The 20,590-nt window shown below is 42.2% G+C and overlaps 2 protein-coding genes and 1 long non-coding RNA gene across 7 annotated transcripts; 1 reads left to right on the top strand and 2 right to left on the bottom strand.

Moving 5' to 3' along the window:
• Positions 1 to 255: 255 nt before the first annotated feature.
• LOC143862972 (uncharacterized) lies at positions 256 to 2,196 on the bottom strand. Its single transcript, XM_077373867.1, has 3 exons — positions 1,930 to 2,196; positions 728 to 1,641; positions 256 to 478 (listed from the first exon to the last, which is right to left on the bottom strand). The coding sequence occupies exons 1-3, from the start codon at positions 2,194 to 2,196 to the stop codon at positions 256 to 258; spliced, it is 1,404 nt and encodes a 467-aa protein (XP_077229982.1).
• A 5,772-nt stretch (positions 2,197 to 7,968) lies between these two features.
• On the bottom strand, positions 7,969 to 14,518 carry LOC143862974 (uncharacterized). 5 transcript variants are annotated; one of them, XR_013240600.1, is made up of 16 exons: positions 14,385 to 14,518; positions 13,954 to 14,266; positions 13,671 to 13,835; positions 13,078 to 13,214; positions 12,853 to 12,959; positions 12,651 to 12,752; positions 12,368 to 12,532; positions 11,772 to 11,901; positions 11,565 to 11,618; positions 11,361 to 11,462; positions 11,079 to 11,243; positions 10,900 to 10,968; positions 9,289 to 10,482; positions 8,723 to 8,829; positions 8,519 to 8,620; positions 7,969 to 8,401 (listed from the first exon to the last, which is right to left on the bottom strand). It is a non-coding gene; the product is annotated as an uncharacterized LOC143862974 (long non-coding RNA). The 5 variants fall into 5 exon arrangements; XR_013240603.1 differs by having other exon boundaries at positions 10,353 to 10,482; XR_013240601.1 differs by having other exon boundaries at positions 9,289 to 10,470; positions 10,904 to 10,968.
• A 1,184-nt stretch (positions 14,519 to 15,702) lies between these two features.
• LOC143862971 (uncharacterized) lies at positions 15,703 to 17,638 on the top strand. Its single transcript, XM_077373866.1, has 4 exons — positions 15,703 to 15,811; positions 15,999 to 16,967; positions 17,053 to 17,257; positions 17,359 to 17,638. Exons 1-4 carry the CDS (start codon positions 15,703 to 15,705, stop codon positions 17,636 to 17,638), a joined length of 1,563 nt encoding a protein of 520 aa, XP_077229981.1.
• Positions 17,639 to 20,590: the final 2,952 nt, after the last annotated feature.

Below are 20,590 nucleotides of genomic sequence, written 5' to 3'. Positions count from 1 at the left end.
GGGTCGTATCTTTGAATTATGGTAGTTGGACACTTTCTGCTTGTAGACGGCGACTCTGATTCGAGACTCTTCCCGGGCTTCCTCCAGCAAGTCGAGGTTCGCACGGAGCCCGTCATCATTGAGTTGCTCACTGAAGTTGGTGACTCTGGGAGACGGGGCGCCCACATCGACGGGTATTACCGCCTCCGTCCCAAAGGACAAGTTGAATGGTGACTCTCCCGTCGATGTGTGCGGGGTGGTTCGATACGCCCACAGTTAATGATAAAGCTCATCTACCCATCGGCCAGCCTTATCATCCAGCCTCTTTTTAATTCCCTGAAGAAGGATTCTGTTTGTCACTTCTGTCTGCCCATTCGTCTGAGGGTGCGCCACTAAAGTAAATCTCTGCTCAATCTTCAAGTCGGAGCAGAATTTTCGGAAGTTCTTGCAGTCAAACTGTCTCCCGTTGTCCGTTATCAAAATGCGGGGAATCCCAAATCTGCAAACTACTGATTTCCAGAAGAAGTTCTGCACGTTTTTCTCTGTGATCTGGGCCAGAGGTTCAGCCTCCACCCACTTGGTAAAATAGTCGATCGCTACTACCACAAACACGCGTCTTCCGGAGGCCGGTGGAAAGGGGCCCAGGATGTCCATCCCCCACACTGCGAAGGGGAGTGGGCTGATGATCGGGGCCATCGACACGGCAGGTTGGTGGATTGTGGGAGAGAATTTCTGGCATCTCTCGCACCTTTTAACCAGAATCAGCGCATCCTGTCTTAAGGTAGGCCAGTACAGGCCTCTGAGCAGCACTTTGATTGCTAGGGCCTTGCCCCCCAAATGCTCTCCACAGATCCCTTCGTGCGTCTCTTGCAGGGTGTACGCGGCGTCGCCTGACCGGAGGCACTTTAGGTACGGGAGGGTGTACGATCTTTTGTACAGATTCTCACCATCGAGGGAAAACCGAGCTGCTCTCTGCGTCACCTTGCGGGCCTCCTTCTTTGCTTCAGGAAGCTTTCCAGTACGCAGGTATTCAATGATTTCGTCCATCCAGCAGGGCTCGTGCTCCACCTGCATTACCTCAGTGGCTTCACATTCGATACTAGATCTCTGTAAGAACTCCATACATATACTCCCGAGAGTGGTGTATCCGGAGGCGGCCAGCTTGGACAGCACATCTGCTTTTGCATTCTCTGTTCTGGGGATTCTGATGACCTCAAAACTTTTGAACTTGCTGGCTAGCAGGCGAACCTTGGAGAGGTATTTGACCATACGCTCGTCGCGGGCCTCGTAGACTCCTTGAATCTGGTTTGCCACCAGTTGGGAGTCGCAGTACGCTTTAAGCCTTTGGGCTCTGGTCTGAACTGCGAGATTCATTCCGGTGAGGAGGGCTTCATACTCTGCCTCATTGTTGGACGCGCGGAATCCGAACCTCAGGGCATAATCTGCGGTGAAGTTATCGGGTCCGGTGAGAACCAAACCAGCTCCACAGCCACCCTTGTTCGAAGATCCGTCGACGTACACTTCCCAGATTAGTTCGGCGGTTGATGGATTCTGCTCTGGGGATGCGGGGATGATTGCTGCTTCAGTCCCATCTTCTGATTGTTCTTTCGTTGTGAGTGACTTTTCCACAACTGAGGTTTGAACAATTTCGGATTCAGTGATCTACTGGGGGATGGTGTACTCAGCCACTAAGTCTGCCAGCACTTGAGCCTTGATCACTAGCCTTGGCGCGTACTGGATGTCGAATTCGCTCAGCTCCACGGCCCATTTCACGAGTCGTCCCGAGATGTCTGGTCGATGGAGAACTTGCCTGAGCGGCTGATCGGTCAGGACTTTTATAGTGTGGGCTTGAAAATACGGCCTCAACTTCCTGGCTGCCATAACCAGTGCGTAAGCCAATTTCTCGACCCGCTAGTACCTGATTTCGGCGTCATGGAGAACTTTGCTGACATAATAGACAGGCTTTTGCTGGTGGTGCTCTTCACGAACTAGGACGGCTGCTAGAGCCGTGGGGCTTACAGACAGATACAGGAGTAGCTCCTCACCTGGCTCTGGCTTTGTCAACAGTGGTGGAGAGGATAAGTACTGCTTTAATTCTTCGAATGCGGTTTGGCACTCCTCTGTCCAGGGCGCAGTCTTGAGTCCTTTGACTACGTTGAAGAAGGGTAGGCACCTCTCTGCAGATTTCGAGATGAAGCGCCCCAACGCGGCCACCATTCCTGTGAGCCGTTGCACTTCTCTGATTGTTTTTGGTGGAGTGAGCTCCACCACGGCCCTGATCTTTTCTGGATTGGCCTCTATTCCTCTCTAGCTTACCATAAATCCTAAGAACTTTCCAGAGCTGACGCCGAAAGTGCACTTGGTGGGGTTGAGCTTCATGCTGTGCTTTTTCAGGACCTGAAATGTTTCTCTCAGATCGGACACATGATCCTGTGCACTTCGGCTTTTGACCAGCATATCGTCGACATAGACTTCCATGTTACAGCCGATATGCTTCTGGAAGAGTCTGTTCACGAGCCTTTGATAAGTGGCTCCGGCATTTTTGAGGCCGAAGGGCATGACACGGTAGCAGTACGTCCCTGATCTGTCACGAACGAAGTCTTTGGTATGTCTGACTCATACATTCTGATTTAGTTATACCAGGAGAAGGCATCCATGAAGCTCAGCAGCTCGTGACCTGCGGTGGCGTCAATGAGCTGGTCGATTTTCGGGAGCAGATAACTGTCCTTGGGACAGGCCTTGTTCAGATCAGTGAAATCAACGCAGGTCCCCCACTTCCCATTCGTTTTCTTCACCAAGACTACGTTTGCCAACCAGTCCGGGTACTGGATTTCTCGAATGAAGTCAGCCTTTAAAAGCCTCTCCACTTCTTCTTTTATCGCCTTCCTTCTTTCGAAAGCGAAATGCCTTCTTTTCTGTTTCACCGGCCTACAAGTTGAGTCAACACCGAGTCTGTGCGTGCTGATCTCTGGGTCGATGCCAGGCATGTCAACGGGAGCCCACGCAAAGACATCCGCATTGTCTTGAAGGAATTCAGTGAGGTGGTGCTGGATATTGCTGCTCAGAGAGGAGCCGATCTGAACGACTTTATCATTGTCGTCTGGGCTCAACGAGACGGAGATGAGGTCTTTGGCGGATTGCGTCCCCCGAAATTCGTCCCTCAGATCGAGTAGCTCAATCGGCAACGATTCCACTGCATTTTTGCCTTTTAGTGCCATTGCATAGCACTCTCTGAACTGGGGTTAGTCTCCCCGAACTTCTCCCATGCCGTTTGGCGTTGTGAATTTCATCTTTTGGTGATACGCGGAAGCGACTGCACGAATCAGGTTCTGACCAGGCCGTCCCAAAATAGCGTTATAGACCGAAGTGGCCCTCACTACTAGGAAATTGACCATGGTAAAGGCTTGACAGGGCGGTTCTCCGACGAGGACTGGGAGTTCAATTTGTCCCTCCACTTTCACAACCTCTCCTGAGAAACCGAACAGGTCTGAGTTCGCCGGCTTCAAACGGTCGTCGCCTATCATCATCTTCTGGAAAGCATGATAGTACAAGATGTCCGCCGAACTCCCGTTGTCAACAAGTATTTTCTTTACTTCCCAGTTTGCAACGAGCATGGTTAAAACCAAGGCGTCATCCTGAGGCAGTATCAGGTTGTCGAGGTCCGCATCTAAAAAGGAGATCTCGTTCTCCGTCTTCGTCTTCTTGCTGCATGTGTGCACGGCGTTGACACGACGTGCATATGCCTTACGAGCAGCGGTTGATGTGCCCCCCGCGGCCGGTCCGCCCATGATCGTGCCGATGACCCCCCTTGGTTGGGGTTGCTATGCCCCTGGCTGCGAACTAGGCGGCAGAGGAGATTGGTTCCGGACAGAGGGCGGCTGCGACCGTCGAGGGTTGCGGCCCTGAGGACTCTTTTCTCTGCGCTCCCTTCTGGAGCCATCACCTCGGACATACTTTTTCAAGTAACCTCGGCCAATCAGCTGCTCAATTTCTTCCTTGAGTTGCCAGCATTCATCTGTGTCGTGGCCGTGGTCCCTGTGGAACCGACAGTATTTTGATTGGTCTCTTTTGTTCCCTTTGGAGATCATTCTGGTTGGCCACCTCAGGAATTCTTCTCCACTGATGGCGGCTAATATATGTTTCCTGGAGGTGTTGAGAGGCGTGAAGGTCTCTTCTCTCCTCTGGGGGGACTTCTCTCTTCTGGGGGCCTTATCCTCCCTACGCTGCTTGGTAGGGTTCTTGTCCTCAGAAGTTCTCCTCCGAGTCGAGTCCAGGGCTACCAGCGTTTCCTCCACTGCTATGTACTCCTCAGCTCCGGTCATTAGGTCCGCCAGTGAGTGCGGATTTTGACAAGCCACTGAGCGGCGGAAGTCATTGGATCTGGCACCCGCGAGGAGCGCGCTCATTGCAGCTGAGGGGTCCAAATTCGGTACTTGGAGTGCCTCCCTGTTAAAGCGGCGAACGAACGCCTTGAGAGGTTCGTGATCCTCCTGCCGCAAGGCCATCAGGGATGTTGTTTTCCTTGGCCTGCGGCTGCTCATGAAATGGCGGACCAGATCGTCCCCAAAATCTTCAAAGTTGCTGATGGAGTTCGGTTTAATTCTGGAGTACCAGTCCCGGGCCGCACCGGTCAGTGTTGTCGGGAATGCTCTGCAGAGGAAGCCATCGGATGCGCCGTGGAGGAACATCATCGCTCTGAACGTCTCCAAGTGGTCTACTGGGTCGGTTGTCCCGTCATATTGCGGGACGGTTGGCATTTTTAACCCTCTAGGTGCTAGGGCACTCATGACATCGTCGGTTAATGGCGTTCTACTTGAGAACGCCCGTACAATAGGTCGGCTATGATCTTTCGCCAGCTCTTCTATACGGTGGTCCATTTCTTCCATCCTTTGAAGCATTGGATCAGCTCTGCGGTCTGGCTGGTCCGGTGATCTGTTTCTTTCCACCGACTGGCTCGCCGCAGAGCCGGACTGACTTTCCGGACTCTTTTGACGAGGCCGGAACTTCTCTTGCTGTGTGCGGTTTTCATGAGCTCGGAGCTTTCACAGAGAGTGGGACCGCGACCTTCGGCGGCGGTGAGGCTCCGTATGCGCATGCCTGGCCCATGAGTGATGGACTTGCCTTGAGTGGCGAGTCCGGTCTTCATCGCAGCGCGCCGACCCTTCTCCGTGAGGGCGCGACCTTTCCTGTACAGGTCGTGAAGCTTCTGGGGGATTTTGGGGAGGCGCCTGGATAAGTTGTTGGTACTGGCCAACAAGAGCCGTCATTGGTTGAAAGAGGGTTTGGACTTGATCCGGAGTAGGAGTGGGATTGAGATGCTCTGAACGAGCCGGGCTCTGTCCGGCTGTAGCAGAAGTAGCCACCACCTGCGAGGTGATTCACTCACTACGAGTCCTGCGTGGTAGCACGGAGCGGGTAGTCCGTGCAGTTGGTATCCGAGCATTCCTCCGTCCTGCCATTTTGTAAAGGGATTTGAACAGCTTTTAGTTCGCGGTCCCACGGATGGCGCCAATCTGTTAGACCGAAAATCGGTAACAGGTACGGCAGTGACGTAAGGGCTAAGCCGGATGACCAGAGGAACCGAAGTGAAAGAGTCGAGTTCGGCGGGATTCAAATGAAGTGGCTGTGTTCTGCACAGAAGCAAACGAGGTCAGAAGACCAACCCGGGTGTTACTCCGGACAGGCCCTTCGACACTCAAGTCAGTATATGAGCAGGAGTGCAGAGCTAGTTTAAGAGTTTTTTTTTAGGAGGAAGGTTGTTTTTTCATTACCCTTGGTTTTAGCTTTTAACCTCCTTTTATAGAGAGAAAGTTGATGGCGTGGGGTTGCCCACCCAAGGGCAGATGGCAGCCTGCTATAGGCTGGAGTTCACCTACTCCAGGACAGGTGGTGGCCTGTTAGAGGCTGGAGTTCACCTACTCCGGGACAGGTGGCGGTCTGCCATAGGCTGGAGTTCACCTACTCCAGGACAGGTGGTGGCCTGCTAGAGGCTAGAGTTCACCTACTCCAGGACAGGTGGTGGCCTGCTAGAGGCTGGAGTTCACCTACTCCAGGACAGGTGGCGGCCTGCTATAGGCTTGAGTTTTTACACCCCATCACATTGTATCCGAGGAGACATTGTATTCGAGGAAACATTGTATTTGAGGCGACACTGAAGGCAATATATTATCGACGCGATGTTATATTTGAGGCGACATTCTATCCGAGACGACATTGTATCTGAGGCTATATAGTATCCGAGGAATTGTTATATCCGAGGCGACATTGTATCCGATGAGACATTATATTCGAGGAAACATTGTATTTGAGGCGACACTGAAGGCAACATATTATCGACACGGTGTTATATTCGAGGCGACATTCTATCTGAGGTAACATTGTATCCGAGGCTATATAGTGTCCGAGGAATTGTTATACTCGAGGCAACATTTTATCCGAGGCAACATTGAAAGCAACATATTATCGAGGCGACGTAATATCCGAGGCGACATTGTATCCGAGGCGACATTATATCCGAAGGCATCCTGGTATCCGAAGGCGACATTGTATCTGAGGTAACATTGTATCCGAGGCTATATAGTATCCGAGGAATAGTTATATCTGAGGCAACATTGAAAGCAACATACTATTAAGGCGACGTAATATCCGAGGCGACATTGTATCCGAGGCGACATTATATCCGAAGGCATCGTGGTATCTGAAGGCATCGTGGTATCTGAAGGCGACATTGTATCTGAGGTAACATTGTATCCGAGGATATATAGTATTCGAGGAATTGTTATATCCGAGGCAACATTGTATCCAAGGCAACATTGAAAGCAACATATTATCGAGGCGACATTGTATCCGAGGCAACATTGTATCTGAGGCTATACTGTATCAGAGGAAGTGTTATATCCGAGGCGACATTGAATCCAAGGCGACGCTATATCCGAAGGCATCGTGGTATCGAAGGAATTGTTATTTCCCAGGAAATGTTATATCTGAGCAACAATGTATCCTAGGCTATATTGTATCCGACGAATTGTTATATACGAGGGCGACATTGTATTTGAGGCGACATTGAAGGCAACATATTATCAAGGCGACATTGTATCAGTGATGGAACATTGTATCCAAGGCGACGCCATATCCGAAGGGCGACGCTATTTCCGATGGCATCGTGGTATCGGAAGGCAACATTGTTTCCGAGGCAACATTGTATCCGAGGCTATATTGTATCCGAAGAATTGTTCTATCTGAGGCGACATTCTATAGGAGGCAACAGTGTATTCGAGGCAACATTGTATTTGAGGGGACATTGAAGGCAACATATTATCGAGGCGATGTTATATCCGAAGGCATAATTTTATCAAAGGAGACATATTATCCGAAGGCAATATTGTATCCAAGGCAACATTGTATCCGAAGCTTTATTGTATCCGAGGAATTGTTATATCCGAGGTGACATTGTATCCGAGGCGACATTGTATCTGAGGCAACATTGTATTCGAGTCACGATTGTATTTGAGGCGACATTGAAGGCAGCATATTATCGATGCGACATTATATCTGAGGTGATATTGTATCCGAGGCGACGTTATATCCGCAGACATCGTGGTATCCGAAGGCGACATTGTATCCGAGGCTATATTGTACCCGAGGAATTGTTATATCCAAGGCGACATTATATCCGAGGCAACATTGTATTTGAGGCGACATTGAAGGCACAATATTATCGAGGTGACGTTATATTCGAGGGGACATTGTATCCGAGGCTACATTATATCAGAAGGCAAAGTGGTATCCAAGGCGACATTGTAATCGAGGCGACTTTGTATTTTAGGCGACTTATATATCCGAGGCGACATTGTATCATAGATTTCTAATCAAAAGCGAATTTTTTTTCTCAAAATCCTGTTCAACATTTGTTAATCTGAAAGGAGAAAGTACAAAGACTTTACCAACCAGGACCTTCACTTTAGATTTAGGGATTAAAGCTTTATCCAGTGCAACAAACCCGTTCTATTTCTTGCCCATATCATACCTCAACCAAAGCTTGACCCCAAAATAAATGAAAGAAACAACAAAAACAAATTCGATTTTAAAAAATGAGAATAATCCCTTTACATAGCTGTAAAATCTATCAAACAATATTTGCAGTTCCCTATCTGGTGGAAAAGCTTTCATTTTCTTAGGACAAATCAAACAATATAAATTACGCACCATCACAGAATCAATAATGTCCAAACCAAGGCTGAAGGATGAGCAGATTGCGGACAGTGATTTTTACCTGTTCTTGGGAGAATGTAAATGGTGGTTTGGTGGATCCAGGCTCTCCTAGGATTGTCTAATCAAAAGGTGATCTCAATTGGATTTGGAGCCTAACATCCATCATCTTCTTTGTGTCCATCAGAAACCCTTCTCCATTGCCTGAACGTTTCTAAAAAAGAAGAGAAAGATTGGCAATTTAATGGATTTCTAATCAAAAGCGATAATTTTTTATCAAAATCATGTTTAACATTTGATAATTTCAAAGGAGAAAGTACAAAGAGTATACCAATTAGGTCCTTCACCTTCGATTCAGGGCTCAAAGCTTTGTCCAGTGCAACAAACTCATTCTATTTCTTACCCATATCATACCTCAATCAAATCTTGACACCTAAATAAATGAATGAAACATCAAAACCATACCCAATTTTAAAAAAATGAGAATAATCCCATTACATAGCAGTAAAAATCTATGGAACCATGGGCAAAATACCTTCAAGCCTTAAGCTACACAGTCGGAAGATTATGATTTGGAAGCAGGCCTCAGCTAAAAAAACCCCATTCTCTTTGTCAAAAAACACACAATGCCAATCGATGAACCTGCAGAATGGAAACCCAAAATAAGCATCAGAAATAAGAATGAGAATGAAAAATGAAAACAGTGCAAGAGGAAAGTGCAACAATACATGGGTTTTTTGGGAAAGTTTCTAGGTTCTTACCGTTTTCCGCATTTTTAATGGGACATGATTTCCAACCAAAAAATTGACTCAGATCACTCTTTTAAAAGCACGACGGGATTTTGGGGATTTATCTGCCCCCTTCTTTTTAACTTGGGACCGCCACCTCTTGTGTATGCATATTGAAATTAAGGTCTATGGAACCAAAAGGGGGGTGAATTGGTTTTATCAATAAATTTATCCCTTTTTAAATTAAAAGTTCTAACCTACTTCAATTTTTCTTTTCTTGCTTAGTTTTGGTTAGTTCACATAATATCACAGTAAAAAGAAAATGTCAAACCAAAAACAAAAATGAGAGTGCAAGAATAAAAGAAGAACACACCGATGTATAGTGGTTCGGGCAAAGCCCTACTCCACTCTTCTTGAGATCGTCCTCAAGGATTTCCACTATTTGAGACCTCCACGATGCCCGGCTCTGAGGCGATTACACTCTCAAGGGTATTAAATAAGGATGCCCTTGCCACCTTTTACACCGACTCTCCTTCTTCGCCAAGTTTTAAGCGCTACTCCCTAGGGTATTAAGAATAGGATGCTCTAGCCACCTTTACAATGAATGAAAAGAAGATTGCTTGGCCTCTCTTGAAGGCTTGATGCACAATGATTGCTCCTTGAATATTCTCCACAAAAGGATTGCAAATAAAAGCCCTTAAATCCAAACTCTAATGATTTGCAAGTGCAAGGCAAGTTTGGTGGAGAAGAAAATAAAAGCTTAAGCCAAAAGGGTTTTAAATGTTTTGAATGCTTAAGGATATTTTTCAAATCATTCAAGAGAAGTAGATGAACCTCTTGAACGTGTATTTATAAGCCCTTAAAATGATATGATCGTTTGAGGGTGGATGTATCAAAAAGACCCCAAAAACAACTAGCCGTTTGAGTTCAAACGGCTATATTTTTTTGCTGTCGCGACGTTCTCGGAGCTCCGAGAAATTCTCGGAGTTTCGAGAAAACAACCAGAACACTTTCTAGAATGTTTCTCGGAGTTCTGAGAAATCAAACAGAGTTTTGAAAAATACTCCCTGGAATATTTCTCGGAGCTCCGTGAGATGTCTCGGAGTTCAGAGAAGCCTATATTCAGCAATTTTTCCTGTTTTTGTTGCTGATTTATTTTTTGAGTTTTGGAACTCTATTCTTATTATAATTTGGAATGTTATGAGGGTCCCAACATGTTGGTCCACCACACAAAAACATTCACTTAACCATTTAAGTTCTAATCATGGGAGTGTTAATCTTTTTAAAAACATTTTCTTAAAAAAGCTTGCCTTGACTTTGAAATCTAAAGAGAAATGATGTACAACAAGTTTTAGTATAGCTACACTTCTCTTTGGTCTTAGTCTTCATAGATCTTCCATTTGTGTGCTTGCTTGAGATGATAGTGTTGAGCTTCACCTTGGTTGATCCTTCACGATGTGGTTCTTCCAAGTATGCTCTAGCTCCTTTGTCCTTTGTTTCGTTCATCATCAAGCATGACCAAGTGGTGTGTTGGTTCCTTCCATGATTAACCTATCTTAACACAACACTTCAAGGCAAATTGATTAGTATTCAAAAACATAATCAATTTAGTTTAGAATCATCAAAACAAGGTATGAGGATAGACCCTTGGGCTTACACACATATCAAACCCATTCTCAATATTCAATGAATAAATAAACAAAAGATGGTGGAAAGGAAACTTTTCAATGAACAGATGCATTGCATAACAAACTCTCAATATTTTATGAACAAACAAACGAAAGCTGGTGTAAAGGTGTGAGTTGTGATGAGCTTTATGGATTCTAAGATAGGCTGAATGAAAATTTTAGATAGGGAAATGTCATTTTCTTATATATATATTTATATATATATATATATATATATATCAACCAAATTAGCATTTGACAATAATTCTATTTGGTTTAAAGAATATAATGATAGTAAGAGATTGTAACCCAAATACCTACAAAAACAGTTCATTGTTCTGTATTTGCAGTTCTCGACCTGGTGGAAAAGCTACCTGGTGGAAAAGCTGTCATTTTCATAGGACACATCAAACAATATATATTACGCACCATCACAGAATCCATAATGTCCAAATCAAGGCAGAAGGATGAGCAGATTGCTAAAAGAGATTTTTACCTGTTCTTGGGAGAATGTAAATGGTGGTTTGGTGCATCAAGGCCCTCCTAAGATTGTCTGATCAAAAGATGACCTCAATTGGATTTGGAGCCTAACATCCATCATCTTCGTATCCATCATCTTGTTTTTGTCCATCAGAAACCCATCTCCATTGTCTGAACGTTTCTAAAAAATAAGAGAGAAATTGGCGATTTAATGGATTTCTAATCAAAAGCGATAATTTTTTATCAAAATCCTTTTGAACATTTGATAATTTGAAAGGAGAAAGAACAAAGAATTTACCAACCAAGTCCTTCACTTTAGATTCAGGGCTTAAAGCTTTATCTAGTGCAACAAACCCGTTCTATTTCTAACCCATATCATACCTTAATCAAAGCTTGACACCTAAATAAATGAAAGAAACATCGAAACCAAATTCGATTTTAAAGACATTTGAATAATCCCATTACATAGGTGTAAAAATCTATGGTACCATAGGCAAAATACCTTCAGGCCTTAAGGTACACAGTTGGAAGATTATGATCTAGAACCTGGCTTCATCTACAAAAATCCCATTCTCTTTGTCAAAAAACACACAATGAATGGAAACCCAAAATAAGCATCAGAAATAAGAATAAGAATGTTGGAAAATGAAAACAGCGCAAGAGGATACTGCAATACATGGGTTTTTAGGAAAAGTTTCTAGGTTCTTACCGTTTTCTGCATTTTTATTGGGACGTGATATCCGCCCAAAAAATTGACCCAGATCACTTAAAATCACGACAGGATTTTGGGGACTCATCGGCCCCCTTTTTTTAACTTGGGACTGCCACCTCTTGAGTATCTGCATATCAAACCCATTCTAAATATTCAATGAATAAACAAACAAAAGATGGTGGAAAGGAAAGTTTTCAATAAAGAGATGCATTGCAAAACAAACCCATTCTCAATATTTCATGAATAAACAAACAAAAGTTGGTGGAAAGGCTATGAGTTGTGATGAACTTTATGGATTCTAGGATAGGTTGAATGAAAATTTTAGATAGGGAAATGTCATTTCTTATATATATCCATCAAATTAGCACTTGACAATAATTCTATTTGGTTTAAAGAATGTAATAATAATAAGAGATTGTCACCCAAATACCTTTAAAAATAGCTCGTTGTTCTGTATTTACAGTTCTCTACCTGGTGGAAAACCTCTCATTTTTATAGGATGCATCAAACAATATAAATTACGCACCATCACAAAATCCATAATGTCCAAATCAAGGCTAAAGGATGGGCAGATTGCAGAAAGAGATTTTTACCTGATCTTGGGTGAATGTAAATGGTGGTTTGGTGGATCAAGGCCCTGCTGGGATTGTCTGATCAAAAGGGCATCTCAATTGGATTTGGAGCCAAACATCCATCATCTTCGTATCCATCATCTTCTTTGTGTCCATCATAAACCCATCTCTATTGTCTGAACGTTTCTAAAAAAGTAGAGAAAGATTGGCGATTTAATGGATTTCTAATCAAAAGCGATAATATTTTGATCAAAATCATGTTGAACATTTGATAATTTGAAAGGAGAAAGTACAAAGAGTTTACCAACCAGGTCCTTCACTTTAGATTCAGGGCTTAAAGCTTTATCCAGTGCAACAAACCCGTTCTAATTCTTACCCATATCATACCTGAATCAAAGCTTGACACCTAAATAAATGAAAGAAAAAAGAAAACCAAATTCGATTTAAAAAATGAGAACAATCACATTACATAGCTGTAAAAATCTATGGAACCATAGGCAAAATACCTCCAGGCCTTAAGATATACAGTTGAAAGATTATGATCTGGAAGCTGACTTCAGCTACAAAAACCCCATTCACTTTGTCAAAAAACACCCAATGCCAAACGATGAACCTGCAGAATGGAAACCCAAAATAAGCATCAGAAATAAGAATGAGAATATTGGAAAATGAAAACAAAGCAAGAGGATAGTGCAATACATGGGTTTTTGGGAAAGTTTCTAGGGTCTTACCATTTTCGGCGTTTTTATTGGGACGTGATTTCCGCCCCAAAAAAATGACTCAGATCACTTTCCTAAAATCACGACGGGATTTTGGGAATTTATCTGCCCTATTTTTTTTTAACTTGGGACCGCCACCTCTTGTGTATCTGCATATCAAACCCATTCTCAATATTAAATGAATAAACAAACAAAAGATGGTGAAAAGGAAACTTTTCAATCAACAGATGCATTGCATAACAAACCCATTCTCAAATCTCAATGTTTCATGAATAAACAAATAAAAGCTGGTGGAATGGAAGTGAGTTGTGATGAGCTTTATGGATGCTAGGATTGGCTGAATGAAAATTTTAGATAGGGAAATGTCACACACACAGCACTTGACAATAATTCTATTTGGTTTAAATAATGTAATGATAATAAGAGATTGTAACCCAAATATCTTTAAAAGCAGTTCGATGTTCTGTATTTGCAATTCTCTACCTGGTGGAAAAGCTGTCATTTTCATAGGACGCATCAAACAATATAAATTACGCACCATCACAGAGTCCATAATGTAAAAATCGAGGCTGAAGGATGAGCAGATTGCAGAAAGAGATTTTTACCTCTTTTTAAGAGAATGTAAATGGTGGTTTGGTGGATTAAGGCCCTCTTAGGATTGTCTGATCAAAAGGTGATCTCAATTTGATTTGGAGTCTAACATCCATCATCTTCTTATCTAGTATCTTCCTTGTGTCCATCAGAAACCCATTTCCATTGTCTGAACGTTTCTAAAAAATAAGAGAAAGATTGGCGATTTAATAGATTTCTAATCAAAAGCGATAATATTTTGATCAAAATCCTGTTGAACATTTGATAATTTGAAAAGAGAAAGTGCAAAGAGTTTACCAACCAGGTCCTTCACTTTAGATTCAGGCTTAAAGCTTTATCTAGTTCAACAAACCCATTCTATTTCTTACCCATATCATACCTCAATCAAAGCTTGACACCTAAATAAATGAAAGAAACATCAAAACCAAATTCGATTTTTAATAATTGAGAATAATCCTATTACATAGCTGTAAAAATCTATAGAGCCTTTGGCAAAATAGCTTGAGGCCTTAAGGTACACCACAGTCAGAAGATTATGATCTGGAAGCTGACTTCAGCTACAAAAATCCCATTCTCTTTGTCAAAAAACACAAAGTGCTAATCGATGAACCTGCAGAATGGAAACCCAAACTAAGCATCATAAATAAGAATGAGAATATTGGAAAATGAAAACAGTGCAAGAGGATAGTGCAATACATGGGTTTTTGGGAAAGTTTCTAGGTTCTTACCGTTTTCTGCGTTTTTATTGGGACGTGATTTCCAACCAAAAAATTGACCCAGATCACTTTCCAAAAATCACGACGGGATGTTGAGGATTTATCTGCCCCCTTTTTTTTTAAGTTGGGACCGTCACTTCTTGTGCATCTGCATATCGAACCCATTCTCAATATTCAATGAATAAACAAATTACTAAAATGCCATTAAGCCGTTGGGGAGTGTATTTTACAGATTTGCCCTCGTTTTATTACCGTTTTATAGTTGTTGGGAGGACATTTTTCATCTTTTTCCAAAAAAATTCGAAAAAAAATCCAAAAAATTACATAAATTCATTTATGGCTGTTGGCGAGTGTATTTTACACATTTGCCCTCATTTTGTGACCGTTTTATAGTTGTTAGGAGGCCATTTTTCGTCTTTTTGCAAAACAAATTGAAAAAAATAAAATAAAAATCTCAAAAATTACAGAAATGCCATTATAGCTGTTGGGGACTGTTTTTTACACTTCTACCGTTATTTTATGACCGTTTTATAGCTGTTAGGAGGGCATTTTGCGTCATTTTTCACCCCAAAAGCTATAAATAGCCCTCTAACCATTGTTTTTTCACAACTCATTTCCTCTTCAAATCTTCTCCTACAACTACAACTCTTTTATCTCCTACACTACACTACATACAACTATATCTACTTCACTTATTCCCTCATCCAAAAGGCGTAAGAAAAGTTAAAGCTTTATTTGATTTAATTTTCTTTCATTCCTTATTCTCTCTCTCCATTTCAACTTAAAAAATGAGTTCTTCTGGAGGAGCCTCATCTATTGGTTCCGCACCCACTAGATCGGATAAACCGGCATGGGCTTATGGCCTAGTAATTCCAGGTCAAAAAAATTGTGTTAAATGCACCTTTTGTGAAAAAATCATAAAGGGTGGAGGTATAACCAGGTTTAAAGAACATCTAGCGGATGTTCCTGTTGATGTAGCGCAATGGAAAAAATCAATGCTGATGTAAAATGGAGAATGGCACAAATGTTAGGCGAAATGAGAAAAGAAAGGGCTACGAAAAGTGTATCAAGGGCAAAGGTGGGTAGTTTTTATGCCACACCAGAAGAAGATGTGGAGGAGGGGAAGGGGGATGAAGACGACGAACCGATGGGACCACCTCAGCCTAGGAATAAGGAGAAAGCAGTTGTTGTAGAACCGAGTGGGGCAAAGAGGTAAAAGAAGGGTCTTGTAGGGGGGTTAAGAGATTTCTTTGCACCACGAACAACCCCTGGATCCCAGCCAAGCATTAAGAGTGCTTTGACAACAAAAGAAACACTTGATCGGGCAAATATGGCAGTTGGCATGCTTTGCTATGATGCCAACCTGTCTTTCAATGTTGCTAATTCACCATATTGGCAGCCAATGTTTGATGCTGCTGCCATAAATGCAGTAGGCTCAGGTTATAAGGCGCCTTCTTTTCACGATTTACAGGGGAGGGGATATTGAAAAAAACTGTAGAAGATGTAAACAACTACTTGGGAGAAGTTAAGAATTCATGGAAAACTAGTGGCCTACCATTATGGCCGATGGATGGACAAACACCAAACAGTGTGCCTTAATTAACTTTTTGGTGTACTGTCCTAAAGGAGTAGTTTTCCTTAAATCTGTTAATGCATCTGGCGTAGTGAAGAATGCTGAGGCATTGTTTGCAATTTTTGATGAGATTGTTTTGGAGGTAGGTCCGAAAAATGTGGTGCAGTTTATAACTGATAGTGAGCCAAGTTATAAAGCTGCTGGGAAGAAGTTAGAAATCAAATATGCCACATTCTTCTGGACTCCGTGTGCAGCCCATTGTTTAGACTTGATTTTAGAGCACTTGGGCAAACCAGATGTTTTTCCTCTCATAGGAAGCACAATTAACAGGGCTCGGAAGATTACAAGGTTTATCTACAACCACGCAGCTCTATTGAACTTGATGAGACAGAAATTCACGGGTGGGAGGGACTTGTGTCGTCTTGCGTGGACTAGATTTGCTACAAATTCCATTAGTATACAAAGTCTGGTGCTTCATAGGAAAGCCCTACAACAGATGTTCGTGTCTGATGAGTATGCTGCTAGTAGGTACATTCGACATGGATTGAGTGAAGAGATCGTGAGTACAGTGTTGGATAAACAATTTTGGGACAACTGCAAGCATATTCTAAACATCAGCGAGCCATTGGTGAGGATGCTGCGTTTGGTAGACCGGCAAGACAAACCAGCAATGGGTTACATATATGAGGCCATAGATAGGGCCAAAGAAAACATCAAGGCTAGGCTAAAGAACAAGAAGTCAGATTATGCTCCCATCTGGAGGATTATTGACCAAAGATGGGACAAACAGCTTCACAGTCCCCTCCATGCAGTAGGATACTTTCTTAACCCTGCTCTCTTTTTCAGTCCTACATTCTCCAAGCATCATGAAGTCACCCGAGGTTTGATTGAATGTATTAATCGACTAGTACCTGATGAAGTTACACAGGACACCATCCCCAGTAAGATTGAGAACTATCGGGAGTCCACTGGCATGTTTGCAATGAAGATGGCAATCCGCAACCGAGGCGGATTGGGACCAGGTATATTGGTTTGTTCATTTAATTAAGTATATTTTATTTAAAATTTCCACAAGTAAATGCTTAACTATTATTGTTTCCTTTACAGTTGCATGGTGGAACCAGTTTGGAAATGACGTCCCGGACTTACAAAGTTTCGCCGTCAGAATTCTTAGCCAAACCTGCAGTGCTACTGGATGTGAAAGGAACTTGAGCACTTTCGAGCACATCCACTCGGCAAAAAGAAACAGGTTGGAGCACCAGAGGTTGAATGACTTGGTATTTGTCCATTACAACCTCAAGTTTCGAGAAAGGTATACTACTTAATTGAATTGGAATTAATTTTCTCATATTTCACCACGTGCCTTTAAAATTTAAGTATTACTTATTAATTTATGTTGGACATTCTTTTCAGGGACTTAAACAGAAGATCTTTTACCACTAGCGACCCACTGAGTATAGATCACCTAGATGTTATGATGGATTGGGTTGCGGAAGATGAAGATGTCATTCTGACACCAGACGACATTGGATGGGAAAATATTGAAGCGCCTTCTAGAGTTGATGCGGTCAATGACGAGGACGAGGACGCAAACCTTGAGGACACTCCTCCAAGAGGTGGTGGTGACGGCGATGATGAGGGCTACCAGTCGGTTGAGTATGATGATCCTCAACCAGATTCACCACCATTTTGATTTAGATTTAGAGATGATATGAGATGTGGCTGGCACTATGTATTTGGCTTTTGTTCTTCTATGTTCTACTTTTTTATGTCTTAGTTGTATTAAACTTTGGTTTTTAAGTAATAAATATGTCTTTTAGTTCATTTAAGTGTTTCTTATATTTTTCTAACAATTTCTAATTTTTTTGGATTTTTTTCATATTTTTAACTATTTTTTCGACCGGAACGGAAAGTTTCGACCGGAACGCCGAACGAAACAGCCGAAACACCGGAGCGTTCCGTTCCAGTAGCCAAAACGGAACGGCGACCGGAACGGAATTTATAACTAAGCTATGGAACCATAGGCAAAATAACTCCAGGCCTTAAGGTACACAGTCGGGAGATTATGATCTGGAAGCTGGCTTCAGCTACAAAAATCGCATTCTCTTTGTCAAAAAACAGACAATGCCAATCGATGAACATGCAGAATGGAAACCCAAAATAAGCATCAGAAATAAGAAAGAGAATATTGAAAAAAGAAAACAGTGCAAGAGGATAGTACAACAATACATGGGTTTTTGGGAAAGTTTCTAGGTTCTTACCATTTTCCGCGTTTTTAATGGGACGTGATTTCCAACCAAAAAATTGACTCAGATCACTTTTTTAAAATCACGACGGGATTTTGGGGATTTATCTGCCCCCTTCTTTTTAACTTGGGACTGCCACCTCTTGTGTATCCACATATCAAACCCATTCTCAATATATAATGAATAAATAAACAAAAGATGGTGGAAAGGAAACTTTTCAATGAACAGATGCATTGCATAACAAACTCTCAATATTTTATGAATAAACAAACGAAAGCTAGTGTAAAGGTGAGTTGTGATGAGCTTTATTGATTCTAGGATAGGCTGAATGAAAATTTTAGATAGGGAAATGTCATTTTCTTATATATATATATATATATCAAATTAGCACTTGACAATAATTCTATTTGGTTTAAAGAATGTAATGATAGTAAGAGATTGTAACCCAAATACCTATAAAAACAGTTCATTGTTCTGTATTTGCAGTTCTCGACCCGGTGGAAAAGCTACCTGGTGGAAAAGCTGTCATTTTCATAGGACACATCAAACAATATATATTACGCACCATCACAGAATCCATAATGTCCAAATCAAGGCAGAAGGATGAGCAGATTGCTGAAAGAGATTTTTACCTTTTCTTCGGAGAATGTAAATGGTGGTTTGGTGGATCAAGGCCCTCCTAGGATTGTCTAATCAAAAGGTGACCTCAATTGGATTTGGAGCCTAACATCCATCATCTTGTTTTAGTCCATCAGAAACCCATCTCCATTGTCTGAACGTTTCTAAAAAATAAGAGAGAAATTGGCGATTTAATGGATTTCTAATCAAAAGCGATAATTTTTTATCAAAATCCTTTTGAACATTTGATAATTTGAAAGGAGAAAGAACAAAGAATTTACCAACCAGGTCCTTCACTTTAGATTCAGGGCTTAAAGCTTTATCTAGTGCAACAAACCCGTTCTATTTCTAACCCATATCATACCTTAATCAAAGCTTGACACCTAAATAAATGAAAGAAACATCGAAACCAAATTTGATTTTAAAAACACGCAAATAATCCCATTACATATCTGTAAAAATCAAAGGAACCATAGGCAAAATACCTTTAGGCCTTAAGGTACACAGTTGGAAGATTATGATCTAGAAGCTGGCTTCATCTACAAAAATCTCATTCTCATTGTCAAAAAAAAAAACAATGAATGGAAACCCAAAATAAGCATCAGAAATAAGAATAAGAATGTTGGAAAATGAAAACAACGTAAGAGGATACTGCAATACATGGAATTTGAGGAAAAGTTTATAGGTTCTTACCGTTTTCTGCATTTTTATTGGGACGTGATATCCGCCAAAAAAACTGACCCAGATCACTTAAAATCACGACAGGATTTTGGGGACTTATCAGCCCCCTTTTTTTAACTTGGGACCGCCACCTCTTGTGTATCCGCATAGGGGTGTAAACGAGCCGAGCCGAGCCGAGCTTGGCCAGGCTCGGCTCGGCTCGTTAAGCTCAAAAGCTCGGCTCGGGCTCAGCTCGGGCTCGAATCAGGCTCGGCTCGGCTCGGTCAGGCTCGGTCAGGCTCGCGAGCCTTACTGTTCACACCCCTCATCTTCCCTGGACAGCCCTATATAGTGTAATTTCACTACTTTTTTTACACTATGGGGGTGGTCCAAGTAACAAATGGGGTTCCTAAAATGAAGTGGCATATTTTGCCTCCCCCTTTTACTCCCTAGACAACCCTTTTAGTGTATATATTAATATATAATATATATATTTAAATATATTAAATTCTTAACGAGCCTTAACGACCCGACCCGACCCGAGCCGAGCCTGGCCTAAATCGGGCTCGGCTCGTTAAGCTTAACGAGCCTGGAGAGCCGGCTCGGCTCGGCTCGTTAAGGATTCGAGCCGAGCTCGAGCGAGCTTCCGAGCCCGAGCCAAAATTGACACCCTTATATCCGCATATCAAACCCATTCTCAATATTCAATGAATAAACAAACAAAAGATGGTGGAAAGGAAAGTTTTCAATCAACAGATGCATTGCAAAACAAACCCATTCTCAATATTTCATGAATAAACAAACAAAAGTTGGTGGAAAGGCTGTGAGTTGTGATGAACTTTATTGATTCTAGGATAGGCTGAATGAAAATTTTGGATAGGGAAATGTCATTTCTTATATATATCCATCAAATTAGCACTTGACAATAATTCTATTTGGTTTAAAGAATGTAATGATAATAAGAGATTGTCACCCAAATACCTTTAAAAATAGCTCGTTGTTCTGTATTTATAGTTCTACCTGGTAGAAAAGCTCTCATTTTCATAGGATGCATCAAACAATATAAATTACGCACCATCACAAAATCCATAATGTCCAAATCAAGGCTAAAGGATGGGCAG

This window comes from Tasmannia lanceolata, unplaced genomic scaffold (assembly GCF_043159265.1).
Source record: "Tasmannia lanceolata isolate RefF3 unplaced genomic scaffold, GAP_Taslan_0.1 ptg000038l, whole genome shotgun sequence".
NCBI classification, from domain to species: Eukaryota; Viridiplantae; Streptophyta; class Magnoliopsida; order Canellales; family Winteraceae; genus Tasmannia; species Tasmannia lanceolata.
The sequence above is the reverse complement of the archived record's forward strand: the minus strand, read 5'-3'. Positions and strand labels throughout refer to the sequence as shown.